At 35.4% G+C, this 16,695-nt stretch overlaps 1 protein-coding gene across 3 annotated transcripts in view; it reads left to right on the top strand.

Moving 5' to 3' along the window:
• The window catches only part of SIPA1L2 (signal induced proliferation associated 1 like 2), a 125,798-nt gene extending 109,374 nt beyond the window's left edge, over window positions 1-16,424 (top strand). The window contains exons 19-23 of one of the 3 annotated variants that reach the window (XM_027896648.1): window positions 5,153-5,284; window positions 11,493-11,546; window positions 12,477-12,600; window positions 14,273-14,354; window positions 15,185-16,424. In XM_027896648.1, coding sequence (XP_027752449.1) covers window positions 5,153-5,284; window positions 11,493-11,546; window positions 12,477-12,600; window positions 14,273-14,354; window positions 15,185-15,331 — 539 coding nt within the window. In that variant the 3' untranslated portion in view covers window positions 15,332-16,424. The remainder of the gene's footprint in view (window positions 1-5,152; window positions 5,285-11,492; window positions 11,547-12,476; window positions 12,601-14,272; window positions 14,355-15,184) is intronic. The other 2 variants (XM_027896649.1, XM_027896650.1) reach the window with 2 other exon arrangements.
• The last annotated feature ends 271 nt before the right edge of the window (window positions 16,425-16,695 follow it).

Here is a 16,695-nt window from a genome sequence, read left to right as displayed (position 1 = left end):
CTAACTTTCAGAAATGAACTTTATATACAAAGCACTTGTCTACACTTGTCTAGTTAGAGTGGCCTCAACTATGAGACTGAATTTTAGTGACTAACTACTGATTAATTTTAAACTGAAATCTTGAACGAGTACTAAATTCCTTCTTCAGATGGGAATGCGTGCTTGGTGTACCTTTTGCCATTCTAAAAATATTCTTCTATCAGAGTGAAATTCTTTACTATAAATTTAATCTGAAAAGATCTAATTCTTTTACAGATAGCAAATGGAGATCCATTTTGTTTACCTGGAGACTAATTCAGTAGATTTCGTGGTCTCTGAAGGAGCCATATAATATAGAGTTAGGCATCCTGATTGAGTTTTCTTTTATTTTTTCTTTTGTTACTATGTTAGGCCTGTTTTTCTAGAGCAATTTCTTACAAAGGTAAATGTGCAACGGGATCAAACCTTCAGCATACTTTTCTCCTGGAGATTGACACAAGGCAATTAACGGTGTACATTCAAGCTTTATACTGCTCCTCCAGCAGTGATATTTTAATGGTTTGTGTATTAGTTCTGTCTTAGACACCTAGCTTTTCATTCTTGTTGCTTCTTAGATACAGGAAGTTATATATACACATAGCTGGGAAAAAAGCCCCACAAAATTGGTATCCTGTCAGTCATAAACTGATTGCTGATATCCAAGGCAGTTCATGCTGTTTTCATATGTAACCTGTATTTTCTGCTTCTGGTTTTGTATTTTAAAACTGCTTATCAATACTAGCTATATAGGATCTTTTATGATGACTGTTTCAAGGAAGATTTAAGTGGTTATCTGTAATTATGCTCTGAAAAAAACCCACATCATGACTTGCCCATCTATGTTTCCAAAACATAGAATATATGTAAGAATGTAAGAAACTAACTTTGGCTCTTGTTAGGAAGGTTTTTTGTAATCATTGTTTACATTCCATATCAATGAGAGGTTTCTTTTTCATTTACAATTTTAGCATAAGGTTCTAGTATCAGATATCAGGGGTCTTAGCTGTGATAGTAGTGTCTTTTGTATGTGATATCAAAGCATTTGATATTTAATATTTACAGAAATCAGTGGAAATAGCATGGTTTTAGCTGAAGTTAATTTTAGAAAGATACGTTCTTGCATGTTATTACCCAGCATGAAATACTGTGCCAGCACCAATTCTCTTGAGAACCCTCTAGCAAGTAAAAGAGTGTGATTAATAGGTAAGCAAGGCAGCACCAAAACCAAAGCATAATAAACAACCTAAGGTGTTTCAGTTTACTGGGAAATCAGAATTATCAGACAGAATGACCATGCAAATACAGAAACAGAAACTTTATCTGTGTGTGATGCTGACTATAAGAAGATAATAATGAGAAAAGTGAAGCTACAGGATTTTTTCATTATTATTTTATCACTGGTGGAAGTGAAGTGAAAATGAATTGCTTTCAGTAAAGTCTGAAATGCAAACTCCGACAGTTGAGTGCTGTTGATTGCGCACAGCACACAAATGTAGAAAGAGTAATTTAATTTTATCTTAGCTTTATTTTAACTTTTTTACTTAAACCAGAAAGGAGAACTCATGTAGCTGAGAACGCTGGAATTTTACCTTGGGAACATTAAAGATTCCCTAATTGAGACAGTGCTGTTCATGTTGAGTGATTCTATGGTTAGATCTGCAGTTGCAGGTATAAATTTGTGCCCTAGTTCCACATTCACAGCAGATGAACACATAAAGAAAGAATGAAAACATTGAGAACCACTGATACAGAACTTGTGTACTGATACGAGTCAGAAACCCAACAAAGACAGATGGAGACAGTCTGACTGACATTGCAGGAGCTGTGGTCCACTCCTATTACGAAGCACAAAAAGAAACAACCTGGCAGGATGTTCCTGCTCATGTCCATGAGAAAATCTACTAGCAGGCTGACATCTTTGGAAGGAGACTTTCAGCAACCCTTGGCAATACTGAAGAAGGGAAGGGTTCAGCAGACAGAAGCTGTTGTTTAAGAGGACTGTAGCATTATAATTACTGATTGCATGAAAGAAAAACAAACATCCCACAGACAGTGGGATTTATGGCTGCATATGAATTGTTAGGTTCCTTCACCTGCAGCATCTTTTGAGATAATCTACTTGTTGAATGACATGTCTAGTTTGAGCACAGTAAGCAGATAGTTTTTTCATGATCTACAGTCTCTGAATAAAAGTAGCAGTTGCAACTGAAGCAGGATAATTGCCTTGAAAGTAGAAAAGGTTAAGTCAGGTGAATCTTTTTTTTTTTCTGTATAACTAGTTACGCTTTGAATACAGTCGTATGTGGGACTGATAAACATCCGTTTAAAGAGCTCTGTCAGAAATTGAACTGACCTCATAATTTTGGTGAAAATAAGGACTCTCTTGAAAATGCTTTATACTTTTATGCATCAATCATAAAAATAAATAAAATTCTTAAGTATAGGAAGTGACTTAACTGAAAGGACCAGAAACTACAGGATCAATTATTTATGTGCCAAAAGGAGTAGAACAAATAAAATAATCTTTAAAACTGAAAGATAACACTGAAAATATTTCCTTGAAGGAAATAAGGGATAAATCTGTGTTGCCTCAAAGTCAGTCCTGTGTGCAGGGAAGGTAGTGGCCGATGAGATCGGGCATATCTTCCTGGACATGCAGAAGTGGGTATGCTCAAGCATCACTTGTCACCTTTGCCCAAATCAGAAAGGGAGACAACAGGTAACAGCTGCTGATGTGGCAGTCACAGAGGAAAAGAGTCGAGCCAACAGCAAGGTAAGAGGAGCAGGGAAGAAATGAAAATACAGGATGCTAGAAATAATTTATCTCACCCAGAGCATTCCTGAAATGCAACCAATATTCTTTGAAATTCAAAGGTACCAAGGCCTTTATAATTAGAGGTCTTTTTTATCTCTTCCCTGTCCCCTCCCCACAGAAGAACACAGTTTATATCCTGAAATTGAATTATTCTGTGGTGGCTTACTCATGCCCATTCAGTTATTCCACTTAAAATTTCAGCCATCAGCACAAGCACTTGAATTTTCAGAGCTATCAATATTCAAATCTCTACTCTGGCAGGCTTTCTGCACTTGAGTGGCTCTGTCAGGGCTTATGGAGGACTGAGTAGGATCCACCCTAAGGTGAACTGAGGTTCTCACAAAGACAATGCATAATGAAGGATGACTGCTGGTGAATATATCACTCCTACACTTTTAATTTGGAAAGCCAGCAGAATCGTGCTGGGAGCAGGCTTATTCCTGACAGGTTTCACAATCAGCCTCTGTAGGCTGATCACACAAAAGCAAGGACTGTCCCTTAGGGCCTGCCTGCTGGTCTAGAACCAAAAGCTGGCTTGCCAGCCTTTCAAATAAGGTATTCTGTCTATTTTCCACAACAGGGATGTATAAAACAATTGTACTTGAATAAATAAGGTTCTTATAATTTCCAGGTCATATACAAAAGTTCAGAGACTGCTCTGACTTTCAGCTTCCAATGTATTTGCACAAGGTAACCTTAGGTAAGGGTTTAGGTATGTTTATAAGGAACTGAAAATAAAACCTTAGTACAGATATATGAAGAGAATATGTATCTCTATTATATTTTCCATTTCATATAATGTCTACTTTTGCATGCTAAAGACTAAGTATTGAGAAAGATATTTCTACAAAGTTTTTTCAAGCCACTTCCAAGTGTAATGTAACAATACTGCACCTGCCATATAAGTGTAAAACAAGATAAATTCCACGGTAAATAGGATTTGTGCCTCTTCTGTAGGGACTTCTAATTTATGATAGAGGATTGTAAGCCTCCTTCACTTTCGTTTTCCTGATATTCTGTATTTTTTAAGCAAGGTTTCTGCAAAGAATAGAGCATATCGTATGCTTTATTCTTTGCTCTGTAACAGGCTACTCTTTTTGAATTTTTAGGTCAGAAATCTTTAATTCAAATGGACATTGGTATCAGGACAATGACAACGTACCATTTTCTTGAACTATAATGTATCTTCCACTTGTATGCATGCATTTCTTCCTTTGCTGTTTTTTGTTTTATCTTTTCCTGGGAAAAAAAAAGTATTATATTTTGAATAATTGGAATAACTAGATGGAAATTTCCTTCTAAAAATATTTGAGGAAAAATTACTATTTTGACCTTTTTTTTAAATTGAAGTGGATACTTTTGAACAAAATTTCTTTTTTCCTGACAATATCATGGGCTAAAAGTAGTATATTCCATTGCTAGCTTTATGGTTAGGACAAAATGTGATTATAAATAATGATTTTGGTTTGTGTTCAGTTTTAAGAATATAGACCTGTGTATGCCTGTTCAGCAGTATTCTTTTTAATGTGTTCATAATAATCAGAGTAAATTGTGCTATGGACAGATAAGGAAAATATAAAACTATTTAATGTAATTATGAAAATTTGCATCTTTTCTACTAAAAGGTATGTTTGTGGTGCCTTTCTAGTAGACTGAGTAACTGAAAGCTGTGTTTGAACTAACGTTATAGTGTTTACATTTAATTTCATATATGATCTGTGAACAGCATACGGTTTTTTACAGCTCACTCTGGAATTCCACACTAGCCTTACATCCTTGGAGATACAGCTGTATTAAACTAACAGGGTGGTGTTTTCAATGTGAAAATCAGTTTTGGATATAGGCTACAATCTACAAATGCATTAGAAGAAAAGCAGGTTATGTTTCAGTTGGTTCTGGAACTAAAATATTTTAAGGTTCAGAGTAAAACCGTGCATGTATTTTGGATGTTGCTTCACAGGCACCTTAAAAATATAACTTTGTGTATCCAGCAACTTTTCTGCTCAGTGCTCAGATTTAATATGCTGTGCTTTAAGAATGGATGTTGCCTACTCACACAGTGTTCACATGAAAATGCAAAGAACACATCATGTGCAAAGTAGCACCAAAAAAAAACCCTTTAGGAACCCTTCCTATGTATTCTGCCAACATGTAGAAATTGTTCCACCCGTACTGAGTACTGAACGGGAAAAGACAGAAACGAGAGTAATGAAAATAAGCACTCTTTGCTTATACATTTTTTACAGTTCATTTCAGTAGCTTCAGAATTAATTGTGCATAATTGTTATAGGAAGACTAATTGTTGTGTTTGTTGTTTAGATGAATTCTGGTTCTCAGATGGGTCCTTATCTGATAAAGCCAAATTCAATGATCCTGGCCTGATGCCCCTGCCAGACACTGCCACAGGGCTAGACTGGTCTCACCTGGTAGATGCTGCACGAGCGTTTGAAGGTAACAGGAACATTTGAATAAAGAGCAATGTTCAGTACACAAACTTTTTTTAAAAAATATATATTGTATAGCCACATTTGGAATTACAAAAACCCAATGTTTGCCTCCATAGCCCTTTAGTTCTTTTGGCAGTATCACTTCTCAGTGTGGAAGATTGTCACTGAAAATTTGGGGTATTTATGATACTTTCAATATCCATTTTAGATGCAATTCATCCACTTTGTTGCCCAAGTTCTTTCTGTAATCAGGTGGAAAAATCAGGTTCTTTGAAGGAGATATTCAAAGCATTTATGTTAGATGTTTGAAATGAAACTGGGAGTAACAGTTTCCTATGTTTGTTGTGTTGTGTTTATAAACTGGTATGTGTAGTCTAAATGATGTTGCAGTTCATATCATTTTTCATAGGCCCTTGAAGACCAGCAAAAACGTACAGTTTATTTTCCAATAGCAGAACTTGAGGTGCAGGATATAGACTAGGTTTACCTTATTAAATTATAAAATCAGATTAGAAAATAAACTGTCCACCTCTGGAAGCTAAACCTACGCATAATGTATAACTACAGAAAGATGGATGGTGATTTGAGTATATATGTGAATATATACAGTTGAGTGTTTGTGTTTTGTTGTTGCTGAGGGGTGTTTTGGTTAAGTTGGTGTGCTGTCCTAAAATTTCTGACATTTCTTAACTGGTGTTACTTGCATTAGTGAATGTATGGAAAGTCAAGGGTATCTGTCAATAAGGATGATGTTACCACAGTCATCACTGTAAGATACAGGTCTTAAGTTTATGACAAGAATCGGCTGTCAACTTAGGGATTTGGGTTTTTTAACTAAAAGCAACCATAGGAATCAGTTTTCTGGTACCTGGTTCCTTCCCAAAATATGAAGCGATTAAATTTCACTTTGATCAAAAGCTCTTCAGAACTCCTCACTATACTAGTTTAAATGGCGTTGTGAAAAACTGAACCAACAGTGATGATTAGGAATTTGAAGAACTATATTGTTTCTTTACCTGATTAACTCTATATGCATTCAATATTACTCAAACATGGCTGTGATAGCTGGCAGGAAATACTATGATGCTGAGAATCTTGACAGTTGTTCCCATGCATTTCTACGTGTGATTGCTCATTTATTATTGAAATCTGAAACTACTGCAGAAAAGATTTGGATCAGTTAGTGACTAGCTCTGTAACTTTGTAGTTGAAGAATATTTTTAAATGCTAATAAAATTTTTGAGTTCAGCTGACTGAAAGATCATTCTGTACCAGTTATGCTCCTGTATTTTTAACTTGCTTTGAAAACGAATAGATTTCCATTCTTTTTACTACTTAGTATCATGGTGAAAATAATTTCACTTTGGAAAGTGTTATGTGAGTGTAATTACATTTGAATTTGAGAGGGAGAGATAGAACAACACGGCTACCCCACAGTGCTCTATCCTAGGGAGGAAGGGTATTCACTTCTTGGGTTTCAGTTGTAAAAACCTTGAATATATCTGTAGATAATGCTGAAGAACTGAAGGTCTGATGTGTAAGACAGAAACTATTTATCAGAGTTTTTTTGAATTATTGTTAGAATTTGAGTAGTAAGTAATCACTATTTTTCTATGTAGGAATGTGATTCTTTTCTGTTTAGAACTCTGCAGTAGAGACATCTGTGTATATCTTACATGATTTATACAATGTTTTGGCTAAATTCATAGTGCTACAATAGAGACTTTGGCAAGGAATGGAATTTTTAAACCCTTGTTCAGTTTTCCCTATCCTATATCTTACAATTTGGAAGTCATTTTAAAAAGAATAACTGATAAGCATACCATTAAAAAATCACTGGAAGGGAATGTGTTGGATATGAATTAGCAGATGCAGTTTCTATATGCACTTTAATGTTGTTGACTTAGGAGTTGCTTCAACTTATCATTTAAAAATATCTTGGAACTACTGTTCTGCATTCTATCAATCTGAAAAAGAAAGTGGATGATTCTAAACTTTATCCACTTCTGAATATAGAACTGCTTTGATCTTTTTATTAAACTGGGTGGAAATTGGATCACATTTCATACAGAACCATCTCAGAAAAACCCCAAAAACAAATACATACCTCCCCTCCAACTTTCAGTGGGAAGGATCGCAAGATAGATAAGAATTTTTCAATACTGAATCTGAAATTAACACTAGAGTTGTTTGCTAATTTGACTCTGTGAACCTGATATTTCAAAGTTACGTTCTGTTTCAGAACCTAGATACTAGACTTAATTTTATTTTTTCCTTTGTACAAGGTCTTCTGTTGATATCAGTTTATTAGAATTACCAATTTCATTCCAAGATGAGTGCTTTTCTCCTGTGACCTCTCCAGATTGTATGTTGAAAACTTACCCAATTTGATCAGTTCAGTGTTCCTAATGTGACCCTCATGATCCTTTATCTGTCTGTCTTAAAAAGCAATTGTATCTCAATTAATGTTAGATTTAGCCTTTTTAGTTGCTTATAATGTTGGCATCAATTGGATTAAGAATTAAATATAGTAGCAAGATTTTTGCTATCATCATCTGTACTCAGGGTTTACTTCTGAGTGTAACAAGAACAGCAGTCTCATTTTTAGGTTTCTTCTTTCCCCTGAAATAAGCAGTGGACAGAGTTGTTTAATAGTATTAGCTTTTATTCAGCTGCAGCCTTGGTCCTATGTAGAACACTCATTTTTAAACTGTGGACTATGAGAGTGGGAGAAGCCAGGACTTTTTTTTTTTTTTTTTTTAATTGAAATTATGATGATAACTCTTAGCTTTGTGAGGATTTAATTTCACTGCTTTTGCTTGGTGAGAACTTTTGTGGGAAGCTGAATACATACTTCAAACTTTTCCTGAAAATCTTCTGTTATTCCTGAGAAAGGTCTTCAGTGTAATGGAGAGCTGTGCAGGCATTAACTCCACAGGCTCCAGAAGCTGCAGTGAAGGGTTTTTGCTTGAGTTTCCTCTGTTGAGGATCAGCGTCGATAAGCTGTGTGTGGCATTGTTTTAAGCCTTCACACCGCCTTCCTTTGCAAGACATAGTTCTGACTCTGATATTTATCCAGAGATGATGATTAGCATGCATGCTAAAGTCAGCCCAGTCAGCATGGTCAACTGAGTAAAGATATGGGGATTTATAGAATAAACTGGAAAGATGAATTTGAAAAAGGAGAGCAAAGAAATCTCAGAAAATACTGAGGGAAATTAAGAATTATTTTTTTAATTCTTTCTATTATTCTTCTAATAGATCTCCAAGTTAGGGAAGAAGGTCTTGCTTTCACCATGTGTATTACGTTGCTAATCGGGTTTTTTTGGATCTTTTCAATGTTTTGGGGAGCAAAAGGAGAAGCCTTTTTGGATGTCCATACCTGATACTGTAATTATAGAAAAGAACTGACACAAATATTAATATTGAATTTTGTTAGGAATAGAACTTTGTACTATTTATGCTACTTCAGACTGGGCTTATTATGCTTTAAAAGGCTGTTTAGTGTTTGATAAGTCATACTGTGGGCGTAAGAAATGCCTCTGATTTAGTTCATTAGAATCGATGGTTTCAACTGTTTTCCAGGTGATTTTTATAAACGTCTACTAGTGCCAATCAGAATGCAGTGTTTCTTAATGCCAGTTTATCTTTGCAAAAACATCTGTGCTACTATAATTAATGCTATTTTAATACTTTGATTTAAAATCTTCATAGCTTAATGCAAGTAATGCTACACATAACATAATGAGAAAGAAGTGAAGCATTCGGCATGACAGATAATTATTTTAATCAAAGTAGTGCATTAAAGTGCTAGAAAAAATGAAAATATTTAGTTAACGTTTGGTCATTTCTAGTGCATGTAATTCTTTTTGCTTCAGTGCATATGTAAGTATATGTTTGTGGGTAAACTTTTCCTTAACAATGAGAGAGTGCCTTCATGCACTATATTCACTTTAGCCTTTTCTGCTTTCCAGTACATCAAAATTGTGTAGTTTTTCCTGGCCTCTGTTAGTGGTCTGGAACAATGGAAATCCAGATTCAAATTCTTAGCAGTTACAGCTGTATGACTCTCTTACTGTAAATTAAGATATGATTTTTGGTCTCATCATCCTTGGTCTTGCTAAGTCAACTATTGTTTAAACTTTTGATATCAAGACCAGTATATTTTCTGCAAATAGTTTTCTATGTATGGCTTCTGTTTGGAGTTTGGCGGGGACATCCCAGTTAAAAATAAGGACTCTGAGATTTTACATGTATTTTCTTCTGTCAGTATGCACATATCTCTTCAACTGAATAGGAGGTGTTCCTGTAGGAAGCAGAACTTAGGTCTACAGCATCACACCCAGAAATACCCTTGATTTTTCTTTATAAAAGCTAGCTGTTTTTCAAGGTAACTTTGATTTCATTTTCATTAATAAAAGCTCAAGCCAATTCTGTTGAAAACAAATAAACCAAAAATCAATAGGAAGATTTTTGCTCTTCAAAGCACAAGTTCAGTCTTAACCACAATTCAGACATACATAGTGAATTGGTGAAGCTGTTGCTAAGCATGACTACTTATAGGGAGATCAGTGAGATTTTTATATAGATTTTTATATATGAAAATAAAAATGTGTCTTTAAAAGTACTTGAGAAGTATTCAAAGGCAAAATAGTTTGCTTGTCCGCGAACTAGTTGTTGTACTAATTATTACAGAGATTTATTGTCTTACTAACTTGTTCAGAGAATTATTTTGACACTAACCTGGCTTTGGAAAATTAAAGAACTAATCTTTGAAGAGTAGAACAGGAATTTATGTAGTATGTTACATAACTGGAGATTTGGATTATTAGCGACCATGTAGTGACTTTTCCCCTCACCTCGTGATAGTTAGAATATGGTTCCATATTTTATAAAGATATGAATATTGGAAAATAGTTTAAGTTATGCTAGAAAAACAGGAAAGGTGTAAAAATTAATTTTCTATTCTAATTATTAACATTTTTTTTAAATTACGTGAAATTGAACTTCACTAGGGATTATACAAGGAAGGAGAAGTTAATCCACTCATTATACTTCATTGCACGCATCCATTCTTATATTTTTGTTGTGTTTTGAAACAATACAAACGTATTTTAAAATATTGTGTTTTAAAATGACATAATGTGATTTCATTAACAGCTGTGTGTACCTGGTTTTGCACCTGCTTTTATCCATCAAGAAAAATATGCTCTAAAATACTGCTGAGGAGATCAAACTGACAAAACACTTTCTCAGCTGACAAATAAACCAGACAAGTGGTCAGTTTCTTTAATTAAGCTTAGTCAGCAGAGGATAAAATGCAGATTTTTTTTTTGTATTATAGTAAAATTTCCTCTGAGACACAATGTCACACATCACATTTTGTTGGCCATAGAAAAAATAGCAACAGCATAACATTTGTTGCTGGCTTTGTTTCTATTAAGTGGTAACGAACATGTGAATAGTGTAAAGGTGAAATCAGTAATTAGCTGTGTACTTGCAACTGCTTGTTTACACTCTCTTGTTTCTGGTCTACATACTGTGTTTGATCTGGGAAACTAATTTTAGTTTATCCATGCTAAGTAAATCTGTTTTACTTAGAAAGTGTCAAATCTGTAAATGATGTCATTGATTATGTGTTTATCTTACCTTATTGTCAGCAGATATGGAAAAGACGTTCATATTTGCTGAGATCTGTCACTAGTCAGAAGTAAGGATAAAAGCAGGAGAAATAAGCTGCAGTCTTTGAAATTGGACAAAATAAGACATGCAACTTTTGTTAATTGTATTACAGAATGAATTGACAATCTCTGCTATTCCTTAAAAATGAAAGGTTTTTAAAAATCAGTAAAGAGGTTTTTAGAGACTTCCTGTGTTTGATTGATAAAACTTTTAAACTAAGATGTCCTTCCTAGTTGAAAAGATCTGGCCTGTTTTTACTGTTTGTGTCCTCAGAGTTTGATGGATTGTCCTGTTACCGTATCGTGCCAGGTTGTCACGCTGTGTCACAACACTGGGTATTGCTATCAGAGACATGGGGTGTGACACCTCATGCTTTACTGTGGTGTTGGTATTGTGTAGAAATGGCCTGGCCAGGCTGAGACTGAGTCGCACCGGGAACATCCCACTGTGTGCGCTGTACACAAGGGCCACAGCTGCTCCAGTGGAGATGGACTTTCTTGTTTATAGGAACGTTCTAAATCTTATTCCAGGTTTTGACTCAGATGAAGAATTTGGGCCGTTCTGTCATCACACGCCGTTTCTAGGTGATGGTCTGGGATTGATGACTTTTGCCTTTTGTAAACTTTCTTTAATATTTCCTATGTTTTGCACGTTTGCATGACAATGCAAGCTTTGGGCCTTGTGGGGTGGTAGAGCAAGGGGAGAAAGGGCAAGGCAGGCATGTTGTCACCAGAATTCATACAAACCCACAGACATGGATTTTGTTTGGCAGAAATAAGCTAAATCAATCTCCACAGAATATGGATTTTGGTTTTTTAAAGAAGAGAAATTAAATCCTAATGAATGCATCATTTACTCCTGTTCTGTGCAATGATGATTTGCATGGCATACTTCTATTATGTGGTGACTGATATATTTTGGCAACCACACTGTATATCCATAGGTAATTACATCTGTGCTTGTTAGATTATGTTCTAGTCGAATTCAGTGCAGATAATAGCTTGCCTTAGTAATATATGTATTAAAACCTCAATTGATAAAAATAATGTGAATTTATTGTTTTTCAAGTATGCAGATTACCATTAGGTTCTGCAAATGCTTGAGACAGTAAAGCAGTACGAAATAAACATTGCAGATTTCTGAGGAATCTGAGGGCTTTAAGTCCATGGAAAAATGCAGACCTGTTTGCTGAATTATTATTGTCATTGGTTGTGGCCCTGAATTCTGAAATGGTTTTCTGCAGATTTCATCAAGACCAATTTACTGTTCATATCAGCATTAAATGGTCCAGACAAAACTGTCATACTGCTGATAGACATAAAAAATTGCTTTGGGGTTGCCTTTGGATGCAGGTGTGGGGAAGCCAACTAGTTGGAACATACATCTGCTGATTATCTTCAAAGCTGAGATGTAGAAACCTACATCCATTTCGCTTACTGAACTGGGATAATGGCTATAATATAGCCCTTCATTTTGTCCAGTTTTAAACATATCCTTTTGTTGCTTTTTTACAGATCAGGGAGTAGCATCTTTTTGCACCTTGAATGATATGCAGCAAGCACAGGGCTTGGAAGGAACACAGGAGTTACCTTTGGATGAGAGTCCCTCAGATGGAAAAGATTTCCTTGAGGCTGCTGGGTATGTCATTATTAAAGTATATTCCTAACGAAAGTATTTTAAGTAAAGATTTTCTTTTTCTGTTGCTTGTCAGATTTCCTGTATGCGCATTTTCACGGCTGTTTAATGGCAGACCTGTTACCTTGACTGATCAGATTGTCTCTCATTTTGAAAAATGTTGTTTCTTGGAATCAAATTCTGAGCAGTTCTGTCTATAAAATTTGTAGTGTGGTCAGATAAAGCTCTCTCACTGTAATAGGCTTCTAATGCAGAGGAGTTAGATGCAGAGTTTCAGATAATCAAATTTTTCACTGTATTCCTCCTCTGCAAGAATAATTTGTGTTACTCCTATTTCAAATTTCATTTGATTAGAACCAATAACAGGAGCTCAGCTTTGTAGTATGCAACAATTTTATCTGCATTAAATGTCTCAGATCTTGAAACAGGTGTTCCTACCTATCTTTGCAACTATTTGCTATTTGCAAAACCCATAATTTTTCGTTTATACAGAGGTAAATTAATAAGAGAACCTGTAACTGAGGACTACAGGAAAATTTATGCCAAACTACCTGATTCTTCAAATTCTTTGCCGTAATCTGGGAGAAATTCTTCCCTCTACCTACCCCTCCCACCACCTTTCCTGCTTTGAGGAGTATACTTGTTAAAAGCACAGATTCAGCAGTATAATCTGTCCAGCAGCACGCTTTGAAAGAAAAACACATCTTTGATTAGTTTTGCTCTATTGTTGCAGGAGTGGAAGAACAGGAAATGGACGGAAAAGTCTTCTTGCTTGTTAGATTATCACATTTTAATTTGAACCAATTTTACACAAATTAGCTTGCCTACACGGTAAAGCGAATTTACTGTAATGACTTCTAAGTCTATGTATTTCCCGAGTCTAATGATTAGTAAGGACTCAAAAAGACTGCTAAAGATGTTCCCCTTTTAGGATCGGCAAATCTGCTGGATTTGTGCAGTTGCATGAAGCAGCTGATTCAGCTTTGCATGTAAAGCTTTTCTCTTCACTTTCTCTCTTTTAGGCACAATTATTCACGTGATGGCTAATTGCTTCTATAATGTACATGAAACTATCTCCCACAGTGCTCATTGTCATTCAAAAAGCAGAAGCTATTCTCAGTATTTTCCTGCAGTCATGCATTTGTTTAACCTGTGGCAATATTTCGTATGTTTTGACCTTTAAACAAAATATTTGTCTCCATACGTTTATCCTTTACTGAAATGACACTGCTGCACACCAAACAAAAGAACTCTTAAGGGCTCTTTTGGTTTGCAGTAATTGCTGCTGCAGCTTGCTTCACATTAGTACAGTCCTTATCAGAAAGCAGCTTGTTAACTAATGTGCCTGCACACCATTTAGCAGTGAGTGTGACTTGCACTGTCAGGGTATGTGCATAATAAGTCCTAAAATATTCCTTCTTAAAATCATTGTAACTTCTGCCTGATTTGCGTAAGAGACGGTGTCATATTTCAGATACTGCAGGATTGGATTTATGTTCTAATAATAGTCTTTTGCTCCTTTTGTAATAGTCTGTAATAGTAATTGATGCTGGTTTTGTCTCTGTTTTTGTAACTGATCGGTTTAATTTGCTATTACTAAAAGTGTTACTCTGCTAGAGCTGAGAAGAAAATGTTTTTAACTAACTCAGAGTGAAAGTAGTGGTTTACTTTACAGGGAACATGCTCCGAGTACTCTGACTGGAAAAGTAAACCAGCTAGAAGTCATCCTCCGGCAACTACAAACCGACCTGAGAAAGGTGAGATACTGTTAACAATATAACTACTCTCCAGTCTTGATAGCTTTCTTTTTACACAGAGTTCATCAAGGGCTTGAATAAGTACATCAGTTAAATTACATAGTACAGTTGCTGAATGGTAGAGCTCAGTGGTCAGTCAGATCACTGAGGTGCAGAAGGCCCTGTGGGAATGGTTATGCAAACAAACTGGCAAGGCTAACTAGTTTATGGGTCTTTACTCCAGAATAAATGTTCTATGTTTAGGCATACCCGAGAAAGAATGAGGCACTCGATGTTCATTTATGGCATTTTGGATTAAACAAAGGATAGGGATATGGTTAGCACTCCAGATTTGCATCCTTGTTGCCTTCTTGGTCATGTAGCAATGACTTCTTTGTGCCTCAATTTGCTGTCTAATTTCTGAGCTGGACACAATGCCAGGACTGCTTTGGTGAGAAAATAATCTTGTGAGGGAAAATTTTGGAATTAGATATTTTTCTTCCTTAACATGTACTTGAAATCAATTCCTTACAACTTGGGCTCTTACATATGATTTATTATAACTAAAACCTTCTTATGCTTTTAGTGTTTGATTCTTTTTTTCTTAAATGGAATAAACTGTAATTTTTCTATTAAAGTAACATGTAGTTTTCTTTTTAGCTTGCTATATTTTCTTAGAGTGAAAGAGCTAGTTGGAGCTCTTTGGGGAATTACCTTGCAGTTAGTTGTCGTAATGGATTAGGGAGCTCATCAAAATATGTCTGTATGACTTGTGTCAAAATATTAACAACAAAAATAAATGCTCTCATCACAACTACTCACTTTAGTCAACCTGTATCTTTGTTAACCAGGAAAAACAGGACAAGGCAGTTCTCCAAGCAGAGGTACAGCACCTGAGACAAGATAACATGAGACTTCAGGAGGAGTCTCAAACAGCAGCTGCTCAACTGAGGAAATTTACAGAATGGTTCTTCAATACGATAGACAAAAAATCCTAATTGGTGGACCCCTGGAAAATACTTATTTGAACAATGTAACAGCTGTATTCTTTGAATTAGCAGGGTAATAATTTCACTGTGTTCACAATCCATTTTAGGTGTTTCTGCTACATTCTCTATCCAGCTTTATTCTTTTGAAAAGGGAAGAGAACTGTGGTAATGTGTCTTTGAATCCATATGAAGAAAGCAGAGAATAGCAGATATTTGTTTGTGTGCAGATGAATGTAAAAAATCCTTAGTGTCATTTTAGACATTTTTAGAAGTTGCTCTGGCTGGGGCTTGCCTGAAGAGGAATATTTGGGGTTTTAGTTCCTGCATTTCAGGTGCGCTGGTGAAGATGTTAAAGCAATTTACATTAGCTTGGGCTTCAGTATTGTAAGATAAAAAAAATAACCAGACATATACTTTAATGTTTAAAAGGTGCTCTATTTTTTTGTATGTACAGTAGTTTTATTTCCACAGTCCACATTGTCATAGCAATAAGAATGGAGGTATAGTGAATAGTCACAGAGCTGTGTTTATAAAATGTTAGCACTGATGTGTTTAACACTAGTTTGGATGCAGATACATTAGAGATTATTTATTTGCAGGAACAAATGGTGCCTGAATATAAACAGTGTTCTGATTTTCTAAAAATACACATGCCTTGTAAATGGCTCACTGGGGTTAGCCCTCTCCCAACTTCAGTTACTTTTGTATAGTCGATGTTCAGCTAAACAGTTACACTGCTTAACTATTGAAATCATGTATGGTGTGAGCCAGCCAATCAATTGTACAATGCCAAATTTGTTTATCTTTGTACAGAAGCTTTGATCAAGTGTCTTGTATTTAACACCTTTATTTAAGCTTATTTAACCTTAAATTGTTGTTTTTATAAAGTTTGTTTTATCTGCACTATGGTGAGGTCAGTTGGTTGCAAGTTGTAATATTTTTAGCTTGCCAAGACTGTACTGAGGAGTTCTAGAAAATTCTAACAATTGGATGCTGCTAGTACACAATTGATTTGTTTGTATGCTTTAACATTTTTAACTGTTTAATTTGAAATGAACATACATCCTGCTTTTTTAATAAATGTTAAAAATCTAAACCTGAATTATTTTATCTTGTATTATCTGTAATCACTGTTATCAGTAGTATTTCTTTGGTGTGTCCTGTCCTGGAACTGAGGGGGTAGCTCCACCGGTCAGTGAACAAAAGCTCTTTTGGCTGTTCATAGGCATTGATCAGTGGCCTAGGAGAAAAAATACTGCTTTACCAAAATATACACCCTAGGAAAAATTTTCAAAAGGGGTCTAGCTTTCTCATAATACCTTATATTAGCTGTAGCAGGAAATAGCTTGCAATTTCTGGTGCTAGCAACTGAG

This window comes from Empidonax traillii, unplaced genomic scaffold (assembly GCF_003031625.1).
Source record: "Empidonax traillii isolate 1590-97213 ecotype Southwest subspecies unplaced genomic scaffold, ASM303162v1 scaffold507:size695108, whole genome shotgun sequence".
Lineage (NCBI taxonomy): Eukaryota > Metazoa > Chordata > Aves > Passeriformes > Tyrannidae > Empidonax > Empidonax traillii.
This window is presented reverse-complemented; position numbering and strand designations above follow the sequence as displayed.